Source organism: Mustela lutreola, chromosome 13 (assembly GCF_030435805.1).
Source record: "Mustela lutreola isolate mMusLut2 chromosome 13, mMusLut2.pri, whole genome shotgun sequence".
NCBI lineage: Eukaryota > Metazoa > Chordata > Mammalia > Carnivora > Mustelidae > Mustela > Mustela lutreola.
The window spans coordinates 60,996,796-61,011,413 of NC_081302.1; the positions used below are offsets into that span (position 1 = coordinate 60,996,796).

The 14,618-nt window shown below is 40.2% G+C and overlaps 1 protein-coding gene across 6 annotated transcripts in view; it reads right to left on the reverse strand.

The window, feature by feature from the left end:
* The window catches only part of RCBTB1 (RCC1 and BTB domain containing protein 1), a 51,964-nt gene that overhangs the window by 32,368 nt on the left and 4,978 nt on the right, over positions 1-14,618 (reverse strand). For 4 of the 6 annotated variants that reach the window (XM_059144425.1, XM_059144426.1, XM_059144421.1 and 1 more), the window contains exons 2-4: positions 1,992-2,067; positions 1,714-1,883; positions 974-1,124 (exon numbers count right to left, since the gene is read on the reverse strand). In XM_059144425.1, the coding sequence (XP_059000408.1) occupies positions 974-1,124; positions 1,714-1,839 (277 nt within the window). In that variant the 5' untranslated portion in view covers positions 1,840-1,883; positions 1,992-2,067. The remainder of the gene's footprint in view (positions 1-973; positions 1,125-1,713; positions 1,884-1,991; positions 2,068-14,618) is intronic. The other 2 variants (XM_059144423.1, XM_059144424.1) reach the window with 1 other exon arrangement.

The window sequence follows — 14,618 nt, forward strand, 5'->3', positions numbered from 1 at the left end:
TTAAAAGTGGTATTTGTTAGGAAAAAATCAAATCATTAGGTCTTGAGAGATGACAAGCAGAACCAGTGTCAGCAAAGTAGTAACTGCCTGAAAGAGCCAGTGTGATGCCAGAAAGCACAGTTACACAACACGGGAAGTGAGATCATCACTTCATTACACTCAACACCAGTTATATTTTCACTAGACAATCACACTCAGATCTGGATCTCCACAGCCTGAGAAAGATGCAGACAACTTAGAATGGATTCAGATATGAATTAAAGGCAATTAAAAAGCTCAATACTAAGACCTCTGGCAATATCCAGGGAAGCTGATTCTCAGTCTGGAGAGAAAGAGAAGTAAACAAAAAGCTTCCCCACAGAAAGCAGAGGATCTCTGCTAGAGAGAGAAAAAGAGTTAACGTGCTTAAAATATTAAGGAAGAATTTAGGTTATATAGAACCTATTTTTCAGAGTCCTGGTTGTCCCCAGTGCAGATAAATTACTAAAGAAGAATGTTACAGTGTCCTTCTTCAGTGATAGGAGAAGTAAAAGGAGTAAAATCTATCCCACATTCTTTCCAGATGGCACACACATGAATGCCAGGGAATAAATGAAGATTTCTTATATTTGAGATTCAGGAACTACACAATAAAAGGAAAACCAGAATTATGTGTGTTTATAAAAACATGCCAAATAAACCCCAAAAGTTGCCTTGCTACCATAAATCCACTGAAAAATTAGGCTGAAGGACTACTTCATTTGCTACATCGAATCTTTAACAACTTTACATCAGCATGCTAACGTTTGCTTAATTTGCAAGCGATATTATGGCTGCTCCAGAATTAACCTGAAGTGCTTAACAATTTGGTACAGTTCTCAGAAATTAAGAAATAAACCATTCGAAATTATTTCATATGGCCCCACCTCCCCTTAGCTCAGAACTAATGCTTGATCTCCCACAATGTGAAAAGCTGGCTTTGTTCCCTCTTTACCTTCAGTGCTGAGAAGGACATGTGGTCCACTCCCATAACTAAGGCTTTTAATCTTCTTTCCACATAAGGCTTCCAGCTTTTTGGGTACAAGTGTACTCTGGTTATCTCCAGTTCCTAGACAGTTACTATAGTTCAGGCCAAATACAAAGACCTAGAAAACAAATAGTTTTGTTTGAGTCACTTGGCCTAAAGTTACACAAAGGCTCCCTTCTCCACTCTGAAAATAAGACACAGTCAAGTTCAGTGTGACAGCTCAGTAGGTAGGAAAAGACGGATCGCATTAAGAAAATTTCAAGCTCTGCTAACATTATTGAAGTTTTAGAATATGTGGCTATACTATGAAATTCAAAGAGTGCAGAGGGTTGAGGGGTATTAAATCAAGAAACTGAAGAGACAGAGAAACTGTAGCAAAGACATGGTCTTCTTGAATTTCAGATTCTTTTTATCCCCAACCTTTTCAGCAGATAAGGAGGTAGGCCTTGCTGGATGCATTTGGGATAGCGGTAGGAGAAAAGACTGGAAGGAAGGTAAGAGCCAAAGGGATAAAGTGCCAAAAAACACACCAGGGAAAGTGGAATGAATGTGTCTATGGCTCTTCCACTGAATTAGTTCAAAACAGAGACTGATATGAGTAAACTTGCATTCTGGAAAGCTCAGCTGGCCATAACCTTTTCTTGGTCTTCAAACTTCACACTTTAGAGCTCACCCCTATTCCACACTGGGTTTTAAGAGATTCTTACCTCATCATTGTCGGTAACATACAGTGCTTCATTGGCTGAGGTGCCAAAGACACATGCTTTCCGAATAGATGCAATTTCTTGAGGGGAGAGCAGAGTGAAGATTGGCCACTTTCCTACATCCACCATGACTCTGGCTTCAAGTAATTCCTATAAATAAGCCGACATCTCTGCTGCAACAAAAAAAGGCCCCAAGAAAAAAATTAAATAACCAATAAACTGACTTCCACAAAATGACATTGTGAATGAAAAAAACCCTAATTCCAAAAGAAAGTACCAACCTTTGGTTAAATGGATCTCTCAATTTCCCCAGCAACCTCTCCAGTCCTTCCTCCACCGCCAGACCTGGACCTTTTTCTGCAACAAAAGGAACAACTCGATAGAACCAGCTGCTGGTCTTACCAACTTACAAGTCAGTGCTTATCTGTTACAGACATGCTCACTTGCAACCAGAGAGCAGACAATGGAAAGGCAGCTAACTGGATGAAACCAGGGTCTCTCATTAGGCAATTTTTCTTTAGGTTACTGAGATAGAAGTTAAAGGTTACAGTACTAGTTTGTCTAAGACACTCAATTCTTGCTCAGGAGAGGCAGGGCAGGAAGGTGTGTGCATGCACTGAATGTTACAAAAATCAGAATCATTACCTCTACTTCCCCACTGTCCTCCTTCCACCCCTAAGATGCACCCAAAGATCCCCATCCTTCATAGAAAATCACTGCCATGCTAAGCCACTGTTCAATCATGGGAATGGGACATCCCTTACCTAAGTCTAGAGTGGCAAAAATACTAAGAAGGACAAGACTAAGATATACTGAATGAAACCATAAAATAAAGCATTATATTCTGATCCTAATTTCTATGACATTTTCTACATATATACAGATCAAATTTCATTTCATACTTGAAAAGGTATCAGATGAACAAGGGAAGACAATTCACCTTAATCTTGTTGTTCAAGGTCATGACTATAGCCTTCATGCAAGCAGCACTTAGCTTAAACAGTATCTTATAAAAAGTAGACATATGTATAAATTCCCATGAAACTCTAAACTTGACCTTTTAAGGAGTTTTACACAAAGAATCCATCCTGGTCATGCCTCCAATTCTTCTAGGGTTAAAAAGTATTTCTAGAAATTCCAGGGAGCTGCACAAGCACAAAACCCTACCATGCCAATTGAGTTTCCATTCTGGCTCACACCTCTAGAAACTGAAATAGAACCAGTTTATAAATACAACCAGGGTTTCCTAATGAGGTACAGAACTCCTGAAGTTCCTTCCTCCTCACTCTCTTCTCAGATCTCTAAAAATAGCCAGGAGAGCCAGGCTCAAGACCAAGGCCTTCTGGGCTACAGTACCTCTGATAAGACCTAGAGAGAGCCTTGGGGCTTTGGTATACTTAACCAAGGCCTCAATTTTCACCATCGAGGGAGATTTTCCCATGAGCACCAACTCATCCGATGACAAGGACCAGATAACTACTATATGCCAAGAATCACATCCCATACTCAATAAGCATTTAACATGATCAGGACAGGCTATTCCCCATCACTCAGACTCCTGGAACAACATGTGAATGTTCTGAGAAGTGTGCATAGGTACGTGCTGGTGGGAACAGGTAAAGTTTGAGGAAGGGTGAAAAACTAATACGTAAACATGTTCAAAAATTTTGTTTCAACCAGTTCAAAGGAGTAAAGTAAGTCTCTCTACTTTATCCCTCCCCAGTCCTCTCCTCAAAGGCAACCACTGTGAACAGTTGTTTCTAATTCTTTCCAGAGACTGTGTATGCTTATAAAAGCATTTTGTGGATGTGTGTGTGGAAGCCTTTCTTCCTTTACTTAACAGTGCTTCTTGGAAATCATTCTATATGAGCACATGCAGATTTACTTCATTTCTTTTCAATGGTACTATGTAGCATTCCATTACACCATGTTAACAACTTACTTGCTTCCACTGAGAGACTGTTTAAGTCACTGCTAGTCTTTTCTTAACACAAACAAGACTCCAATTATTGTCTACATACATTATTGCATATACTTGTCTTTTTTTATACATGCATTTATAATATAAATCCCTAAAAATGGAACTGCTGGGTTAAAGTTTAACTGCTACTTTTTTAAAGATTTATTTATTTATTTGAAAGCCAGCAAGCACACAGTGGGGATGGAGGCAGAGGGAAAGGGAGAAAGAGCCTTAAAGCACCACCTAGGCATCCCAAATTGCTATTTAAGTTACCTCAAATTGTCCCTTACTGAAGTAGTACCAGTATATAAAATAACTACCAATGTATGGCAGTACCTGGTTAGCCATATCCTTACCACACAGTTTTATCATGGTGTCTCAGTTTTGTTTCAACTTGAACTCCCCCTATGATGAGTGAGGCTGGGCATCATTTAAAAAATAATCACAATAACAGCAATAATAATAACTGACATTTCTTGAACACAATGTGCCAAGTACTGTTCCTAATTATTTCCTTCTTTTTTAAAAGATTTTATTTATTTGACAGGGAGAGAGATCGCGAATAGGCAGAGAGGCAGGCAGAGAGTGCGGTGGCGGGGGGGAGCGGCGTGGTGGGCAGCAGGCTCCCTACTTAGGAGAGAGCCTGATGCAGGGCTTGATCCCAGAGCCTGGGATCATGACCTGAGCCAAAGGCAGAGGCCGAACCCACTGAGCCACCAGGCGCCCCATATTTTCTATTAACTCATGTAAATCCTTACTTTATAGACAAGGAAACCGGAGGCAAAGAGATTTCAAGAATTTGCTCAAACCATTAAGTGGCTGAGTCAGGGCCTGAAGCCACACAATCCAGAATCTGGAATCTGCACGCACACTCCTGTCCTCTTGGCCTCATGCGACATCCTTTTACATAAAGTCCCTTTTTTTCTTCTGGTCTATTGTTCTTTTCTTTGTTCTTGATTTCTGTGTTCTTTGTATAGAAAGATTGTCTTAAATGCTCTTAGAGGTAACGAAAAAGATGCCTCTTACCCTGTCCCACCCAAACGGCCTGACTTGTGTCTCCTACAAAACAGACAGGGAAGGGCACCTGGGTGGGTCAGTGGGTTAAGCCACTTCAGCTAGGGTCATGATCTCCAGGTCATGATCTCCAGGTCCTGGGATCAAGCTCCGCATCTGGCTCCTTGCTCAGTGGGGAGCCTGCTTCTCTCTCTGCCTGCTTGTGCTCTCTGTCTCTGTCTCTCTCTCTGTCAAATAAATAAATTAATTAAATCTTAAAAAAAAAAAAATCCAGACTTTATTTTCCTAGAATGTGAACCATATCAAAGTTAGTCCTCACATTTAATATTGCATATAATATAGAATTTTAAATAAACAGGGAAAACGGGGGATTTAAATTAGCCAAAAAAATGTAATTCACATTTAAAATTACAACACCAAGGGATACTATCATCAAACTTAAACATTTTCCTGACAACAGTACAATTATTCTGAAGTCATTAATCAGTCATGGGCGACTGTGACCCCAAAGGTTTGGTAAGCTACTGAAAAATCAGGCTCTCATAATGATGGCTTATTAAATGAACTTATTATATATTTCATAATGATGGCTTATTATATGAACCCATTTCTCAATCACTTGAAGTTTTGTTTTATAAGATATTTCTCCAAAGGCTTATAAAATTAAAAGTTAATATAAAACCAGGTCATGTATCTCATAGGTCCACATCCATCATAAAAGCAGAAAGTATTAGCAACAGCCTAGGTATGGTGGAAAAGACAGTGTCCTGAAGCACGTGTTTTATTCCCAGGTTGGCTTTTAATTAATCAGTGTGACATGCCACATACCTTCCTAAGCCTGGGTCTCTCAAAAATCTGTCCTGTAAGGTTCTATAATGTTATGCTCAAGATGTAAAGAACAAGCTGCAGGGAATTTTGGAACACATGAGAACAAGGACAGTAATGCTGCACAAGCAAGTCATCACTCCTAGCAACACGATCCTGTGAAGTAAACAAAGACCAGGAAGGAAGACAGGAACAGCGATCGAGAACAGCTGCAGACATTATGTTAAGCAGCTTCACATAATAGTATTTCATTTAATCTTCACGATACTCTTGTAAGGAAAGTTATAATCCATTCTTAGCAAATAAGAAGTGGGGCTCAGAGGTAAAGTGACATCCCAAGGTCACAGAGCGGTGAGTGGCATAGTCAGGACTCAACCCCCAGCCTTCCCCGAGTCTTCTTACATCAGAGAACATCAGCCCTGGCCCTTCAGTGGTTAAACTTCTCCAACATTACTTCCTTCTGACTTTATCCAATAATGTACACCAGCATCTATTTTTAAAATGCTTCAAATACCAAAATAAAATAACTCCCCCCCCAAAATTTGTTTGCTAATAAGCTTCTATCTAGTCTTGCCTGGTGAAACCTTGAGAATGTCACTCATTCCTTCCTTTTTCCGAAAACCACTAGGCAGCACATCCTCGAGACTAAATGCAGGACCCTTTGTCTTCAAGGAGCTCACAAGAGTAGATGAATGCAAGGTACCTCCTTGGGCTACAGACTGCTACAGCACAAGGTTGTCTCCCTTAGACCAGGTTCAAGATGAGCAGCTGATGACATGAACAAGGTACCCTCAGAATTCAGACAAGGTTCCCCAAGAAGTTTTGTGGAGGTATTAGAACTCAGGATGTACTATCTGCTGTAAGGAATAGATCAGTTCTGAACGTGGGCATGTGGTGTCTCTTTCCTAGGGCAGTATAATATAAATGCAAATACCACCAACATTCCCTAATTAACTCAAAATTATCACCATCATCATTACAATTAGATTACTGTGGTGAGATGTTGGGGGCAGCAAAACCTTTGCTAACTAATATTAAGAAAAGCATACTAAGCTAACTATCATTCTATCAACTTCATATGTTTGGCCCTCTACCACAAAATTACAAAGTGTGTATACTACAAATTCAAAAGGCTAAAGTAGTTGGAATCACTAAAAATTAACTAGCATTTAATCTGCTATGAAATCTATACCAGGCCCAAGACTCACTGTGCCCAACAACGAGTCAGAAGTACAAGGATCAGTCACAGGAAGAACAGTATTAGGACAGCTCAAATGTCTCATGACATCTACCAACTTTGCCCGAAGTATTCCCAAATTTGTTCTAACTGTAGGGACTACACTGAAAGGTATATAAACATGGTTCAACATCATTTCATTTAAGTCATCATGCTTCAAACAGTAATATTCTATCAGGAGCCACTACTAATAGGAAAGAATCTTCCCATGGCCTGCTCAACCTGGGCCATCCTGGATAGACACATACTTTGGAAAGTATTCAGCAGTGATTTTTTTTTTTAAAGATTTTACTTATTTATTTGACAGAGAGAAATCACAAGTAGATGGAGAGGCAGGCAGAGAGAGAGAGAGAGGGAAGCAGGCTCCCCGCTGAGCAGAGAGCCCAACGTGGGACTTGATCCCAGGACCCTGAGATCATGACCCGAGCCGAAGGCAGCGGATTAACCCACTGAGCCACCCAGGCGCCCAGTGATTTTTAAGGAAGGTAACCCAATGCTTTTCCTTCCATAGTACTATGACACATCCCTCAAATGAAATATATCAAGGGAGATGCGAATACTAAACTATGAGCTTATTCCTATGTTAAAAACAAAACAAAACACCCTGCAAAACACCAAGTGCACCTGTAGGGCTTAGCTATGTTAGAAAACAGTACGAGCTATGTGATTAAAATTTTAAAAAACATAATACATACAGATAAAGGACACATACACACCAAATGTATTTCTCTAGTGAGATTAAGAGGTGATACTTTCTTTGTACTGTTCAAATATATTCCACATTTCTGTAACAAACACTTTGTGGCCAAAAGATAAGCAAATATTTTAAATGAAAATAAAAGCTTAGTTATTTGAATTACATATATCCCCTAAATTGCTAAAGTTTAAAGAGAGATTCTTGCCTTAAATTTATAGCCTAGGATGGCAGAGTGTTTCAAGCAAATCTGTAAAATGAGTTATTAATATAAAATTAAATGTAGAAAGTAGGAATGTAAAATGTTACAACCAATGTAGAAAACATTGTGTCAGTTCCTCAAAAAATTAAAGACAGAGGCTCCTGGGGGGTTAAGTCGTTGAGCATCTGCCTTCAGCTCGGGTCATGATTCCAGGGTCCTGGGATTGAGCCTCGAATCGGGCTCCCTGCTCGGAGAGAAATCTGCTTCTCCCTCTCCCACAAGTCTGCTTGTGTTTGTGATCTCGCTGTCTCTCTCTGTCCAATAAATAAAATCTTAAAAAAATAAATTAGGGGCACCTGGGTGGCTCAGTGGGTTAAGCCTCTGCCTTCGGCTCGGGTCGTGATCCCAGGGTCCTGGGATCCCATCGGGCTTTCTGCTCTGCAGGTAGCCTGCTTCCTCCTCTCTCTCTGCCTGCCTCTCTGCCTACTTGTGATCTCTGTCAGATAAATAAAGAAAAAATCTTTAAAAATAAATAAATTAATTAATTAAAGAATTACTGTATGATCTAGCAATTCTACTTCTAGTATAAACACAAAAGAATTGAAAGCAGGGACTTGAATAGACAGCTGTACACCAATGACCAGGGCAAAGTTATTCACAATAGCCAAAAGGTGGAAAACTCAAATACCTACAAATAGATGCACAGGTAAACAAAATATGATATCTACATACAATGGAACAGTATTCGAACTTAAAAAAGAAATGACTGAGACATAGCATAATGGGGATGAACCTTGAGAACATTAGGTTAAGTGAAACAAGCCAGACACAAAAGAACACAATTGTATGACTCCACTTACAGGAGGTGCCTAGCCTAGTCAAACGTACAGAGAAAGAATGATAGTTGCCAGCGACTGGGAAGATATGAGAATGGGGAGTTACTGGTTTAATGAATACAGAGGGACAGTTTGGGAGGATGAGAAAGTTCTATGGAAATAGGCAGTGGTAACAACTGCCTAGTAATGTGAATGTTCTTAATGTCAGTAAACTGTATACCTACCAACAGTTAAAACAGTTTTTATGTTATGTATATTTTGTCACAATTTGTAAAAATCAAATTATGGGAGCACCTGGGTAGCTCAGTCGGTTGAGAGACCAACTCTTGGATTTGGCTCAGGTCATGATCTCAGGGTGGCTCTGCACTCCTCCTCCTCAGGGGGGAGGAGTCCACTAGAGAGTCTCTTCCTCTCCCCCTGCCCCTCCCCCACACATATGCATACTCTTTCTCAATAAATAAATCTTAAATAAAAGTATGATCCCGTTTACATCAAACCTGCATTAATAAACTCAAAGATATAAATTTTTATTTTTTTATAGATTTTATTTATTTGACAGAGAGAGAGAGAGGGAGAGAGAGAGTGAAAGAGGGAATACAAGCAGAGGGAGTGGGAGGGGAAAAGCAGAGCAGGGAGCCTGATGATGGGCTCAATCCCAGGATCTGAGATCATGACCTGAGCCCAAGGCAGACATTCCATGACTGAGCCACCCAGGTGCCCCAAAGATATATATTTTAAAATTAAGTATCAGTCCTAAAAAACATTTTTGAAAAAGTACAATCATAATTCATTAATTCTGTCTTGGGAAGGCAAGTTCAGATTAAAGAAATCCTGAACAGAACATTTATAAAAGATATACAGCCTTCTTAGAACTTTCCAGCATATATAGCAGTTCAAACTAAACCAACTATTTGTTATGACGACCAGTCTTTCTAGGGCTTGACTGATAATCATAGAAATGAGTTTCAATTAGTCCATTATATTAAACAGTCACCTCTGAAGTACTTCAGTACGATAATCTTTTTCTTTTTGCAACATTTTTTCTGCCCATTATTTAGGAAGTACTCTCTCATAAAAAGCATTGATATGTTCACCCTCCATTATCACTCACTGTGCATTAATAGGTGAATCAATGATTTCTTGTTTTTTTTGCCATATGAAAATAAAGCAAGAGTAGAAGAACAGAAATGAGAAATGAAGGCAGACGATAGAAAAGAGTTTTAGGGGCACCTGGGTGGCTCAGTGGGTTAAGCCGCTGCCTTCGGCTCAGGTCATGATCCCAGGGTCCTGGGACCAAGCCCCGCATCGGGCTCTCTGCTCAGCCGTGAGCCTGCTTCCTCCTCTCTCTCTGCCTGCCTCTCTGCCTGCTTGTGATCTCTGTCTGTCAAATAAATAAATAAAATCTTTAAAAAAAAAAAAAAAAAAAAAAGAGGGACACCCGGGTGGCTCAGTGGGTTAAGCAGCTGCCTTCAGCTCAGGTCATGATCCCAGCGTCCTGGGATCGAGTCCCACGTCGGGCTCCTTGCTCCGCAGGGAGCCTGCTTCTCCCTCTGACTCTGCCTTCCACTCTGTCGGCCTGTGCTCGCTCTCGCTCTCTTTCTCTCTGACAAATAAATAAATAAATAAATCTTTTTTTTAAAAAAAGAGTTTTAATGCTTCAGAGGATGATATCCCAACCCACTTGGATCTCCATATTTTCTTTGACACTCAACAATATATCCCATATTCCCACAGACTTTTTCTGTGTCCCCTGGTACTCTGGATCCAAATCCCATTCCCTGGATGGCTTTTCCTAGTGACAAGCACTGTCCCTCAGAAAGCTCATGGCATGGAGAAGAAAAGGTTATTTTTATTTTACACTCTGAAAGCAAATTTAGACAAGAGGACAAACACAGACCTTCCAATTTTAGAAATCTACATTTGGAACTGGAAGACTAAAGGAGTAATGTAGCAACCAATCTTTTGATCCCTCTAAGAGTAGATTTATTTTCCCTTCCCCTAGGAACCAAGTAACTGTTACAGGTTTGCTTTACTGATCTAGCAAAAAATATATTTGAATACACTTACAAAATTTTTATTTTTTTTTAAGATTTTATTTATTTATCTGACAGAGAGAGATCACAAGTAGATGGAGAGGCAGGCAGAGAGAGAGAGAGGGAAGCAGGCTCCCTGCTGAGCAGAGAGCCCGATGCGGGACTCGATCCCAGGACCCCGAGATCATGACCTGAGCCGAAGGCAGTGGCTTAACCCACTGAGACACCCAGGCGCCCCTACACTTACAAAATTTTTAAAAAACAACAGGAAATAGAGAATCTATTCCAGGAAAACTTTTGATAAAATAATGCTCTCATTAATAGTAGAAATTAGAATTATAACTTACAAGCCTGGGGCTTCCACACAAATCTCAACCTTCATTCTAACCAGCACATTATGTGGCGACAAAGGAGACGGACGCCATTGATGGGAAAGTACACCTCAGAACCTGTCTTCTGCTGGCCTGAAAGCTTGCTAAGGAAAAGAGGTCAGAAGAGTGTGAACAGCCCTGCGGAACTGGTTAGCACCAAGATCCTGACTCCTTTTCCGTGGTCATTCTTGGGGCATGAAGCAAGCTTGTATCGTTCCTTATCATAGAGGCCGATAGTCTCACAGTAAACATAAAAGACTGAACGCTGAATCAATCCGTTGGAAAGGTGCCTGTGTGCTCTTTAGCATACAAGATATAGCCTTTGAAACAACTATGTCAAATATGGAAAGTTTTTTTTAATTGCAAAATAATTTATTTAAATTAAAGCACTTACATGTATACTGAAAATCTCTAATAGAAGTTTTTCCATTTTCATAAAGTGGATGGGTAATTATTTGTTACCAGCTTAAGCTGCTAAGCTGCCTTACAAAAGGAATTTATTTATAGTTAATGAGCTATTGATAAAGTCTAAGAAGCCTCACCAAAAAAGCACTACTTTCCGATAATATGAACAAAATAACAGCATATATCAACTCTTCTTCTGACAATGACCCCACATACCAGGAGGAAATCATAAAGAGCAATACATTCGTGGTCCCTGGCTCTGGGGATGACAGTCTAACAGGAAGTTCCTGGCAAGTGGGAACCTAGAACACGAGCAGAATAACAACGCAAACAATGGAATACCACACACAAACATACGGTCCGTGTGATACGTGTCAATGTATAAGTGGAAAAAAATTACTTGCACAACTGTCAAAACTATGTGAAAATGATATATTCTAGAAAACCACTACATGAAGTCCCAGAAATCAACTTCTTAGTAGCCTAACAGATGATCAAATGTAAGCATTTCCTCAGTGAAGATCAGCCAGTTTCCTGCAGGAAAGAGTGTTTTTCATAGCTTTCTTCCTTTTTCACCAATGGAAGTTCCTGTTTGAGCACAAAAGATTTAAGTGTGTAGCCAACTTTCTCTATTTTTGAGTTCTGTTTTTCAATTCTAGTAAAACTGCCAAATAGAAGAATTCTAGGGTTTTAGGTAAATTTGGGCAGGTGCAACTTCATGGCTTGTCATGTCCTACATCTGTGCTACAGCAAAATAAATTCAAGAAACCTCTTAAGTTACAGAAGAGCCAAATGTTACTCTCATTGATTTCTTCTATACCTACTCTGACGAGCTTTTTAAGACTGAACAGATGCTACACCTCTGACTTAGACACCAAATGTATTTCCAAGGTCCAGACACGCCTCTAAGACAGGCTCAGCCTCAAAACTTTATAAAGAAAAATACTTATTTTTTTTAAAAGGATTTAATTCATTTATTTGAGAGAGAGAGAGAGAGCACGAGCAAGAGCTTGCGCACACAAGCCAGGGGAAGGGGCAGAGGGAGAAAAAGGAGTGGACTCCCCATTGGGCAGGGAGCCCGATGAGGGGCTGGAGGCCATGACCCTGAGTCACCCAGGTGCCCCTAAATAAAAATACACTTTAAAACTACTGCACCAGTTCTATGGTATAAGTACTGCAAAGAAACAAAGTTTCAGAAATTTATTGAGATACTGATACTTTACTGCCAGGGCTGCTGCAATAGCTGTCATCCACTTCTCTTTTCTGCAAGCTTACCTTACTAGAAGAATGAAGGGGAATGTCCTTAATATTTGACAAATTCCACAAAGACAAAGGGCTCCAGAACGCTACATTCTCCAAAAGAGTTTATGCCATCCTTCACAAAGATGCAGATGAACAGGTGACAAGGCAATCCTCCTACCTTCATTTAAAACGGACTGATGTTTTAGAATTCCTGAGCACTCTGCCTCATCACTTTTGTTCAAATGTATTACTCATTGGAAAGGACATCTGTCCCTTCCCAATTGCCAGTAAGTTACTTTACTTGAAACACAAGTTACAATTATGGCCTCTAGAAGCAATTCTTTATCCCCATCATGCAGGGGCTACTCTCATTTCATTGCACAGAAGCTTTAGGCAATTCTAGGACATAGGGAATGTGACAGCTCATTGTAAGTGAAGAAATAATTCAACTGAGGCCAAGTGCTCAGGTTAGAAAAGCAAACAACCCAAGTGGCAATAGTATTAGCAGAAAAAAAAATATTTTTAAAGATATCCAGGGTTGTAAAGCTGACTGTAATCTTATAGAAGCATTGCTTTCATGATACATTTCTATTTTTAAAAGGAAACCAGAAAAGAAAATTTCATGACTTGAAATAATTGCTACAGTTTTGTTCTTCATTGCATCAAACAGATAAAGCTGTGTAAAACAGATCAAGTAAAAATAGATGGGTCAAAAGTCTGAAGAAATGGATAGAACATAGTAATACCTGATTTTATTTTTCTGTTAGTGTTCAAGGCTGGAATAGAGGGATCCAAGCTCAAATCCATTGATGGTATCATGAACCTTTCCTATGTGAAAAGCTGTAATGTGATTTCATCTACTAGTCTCTGCCATGTTAGAGATCAACCAGGGCACCTAGATAGCTCAGTAGGTTAAGTGTCTGCCTTTGGCTAGGTCATGATCTCAGAGTCCAGGGACTGAGCCCTACATCAGGCTCCCTACTCAGCGGAGAGCATGCTTCTCCCTCTATCCCTCACCCTGCTCATGCTTTCTCTCACTTCCTCTCACAAAACAAACAAACAAACAAACAAAAACAAACAAAACTTTAAAAAATAAAAATAAATAGTCAACCATACCCTGCGATGGCCTAAAGCCAAATTAAAATTCCAGCAGTAGACAGGCAGACTCATACTGTATTCATTCAATAAATGTTTACTGGATGTCCACTGGGTAAAAAGGACACAAAGCCAACACTGCAACCCCCTCCTGGACCCCTAGCAGAACTTACATGGAGTCAGAGGGGTCTAGGCACATAAACAGATGTTCACCAGAGGGCCACTGCTCTGATGGGGAGGTGTGAATGCCATGGGAACACCAGAATAGGGAAGTGTCAACTACCTGTGAAAAGCCAGGAAGGGAACAGTGAATATGTATATGTCAGGTGGGAAGAACTGAAAGAAATTTAGCATGGCACTAGCCAAAAAGCTTAGCCTTTATCCTAAGAACAACATTTAATCACTGAAAGACCTTAAGCAGGGAAGTGATCAGATGTAGGTCTGTTCAAGATTACTTTGGCTGAACGTAGAGAGCAGATGGGGATGAAGGAAAAGAACTCAGGGGGAGCCTAAGGTGGCTGCAGTAAGGCAGGAAAGAAAACATCCTGTACCAAGGAAATGGAAATGGAGCAACCTGGACAGGAGACAGACTCAAGAGGATTCTGTAACGGACTGACTGGGAGGAAAGGAGCTGAATAAGGGAAAGTGAGAACCAAGGGTTATACCCAGCTGCTCAGCGGAAGTAACTGAGTACAGTAGTGCCACTTACTAGGACAGAGAATACAGCCAGTTTCAGAAGGGAGATTAGGAATTCTCCCCTGGACATGTTAAGTTTAGCTACCTATGGGAAATCAGAGTGGATATGTCCAATAGGTAGTTTTACAAATCTGAAGATCAAGAAAGATCTGGATTGAAGATCTGGAAATTCGGCATGAGATCACCCAGGGAAAAGCGTATGGAGTAAGGAGAGAGCAGGATCTTGGAAAGAACTCTAAGAAAGTCCAGCAGCCCAGAGACAAGGAATACCCTTGCAGAAGAGACTGTGAAGGAATAG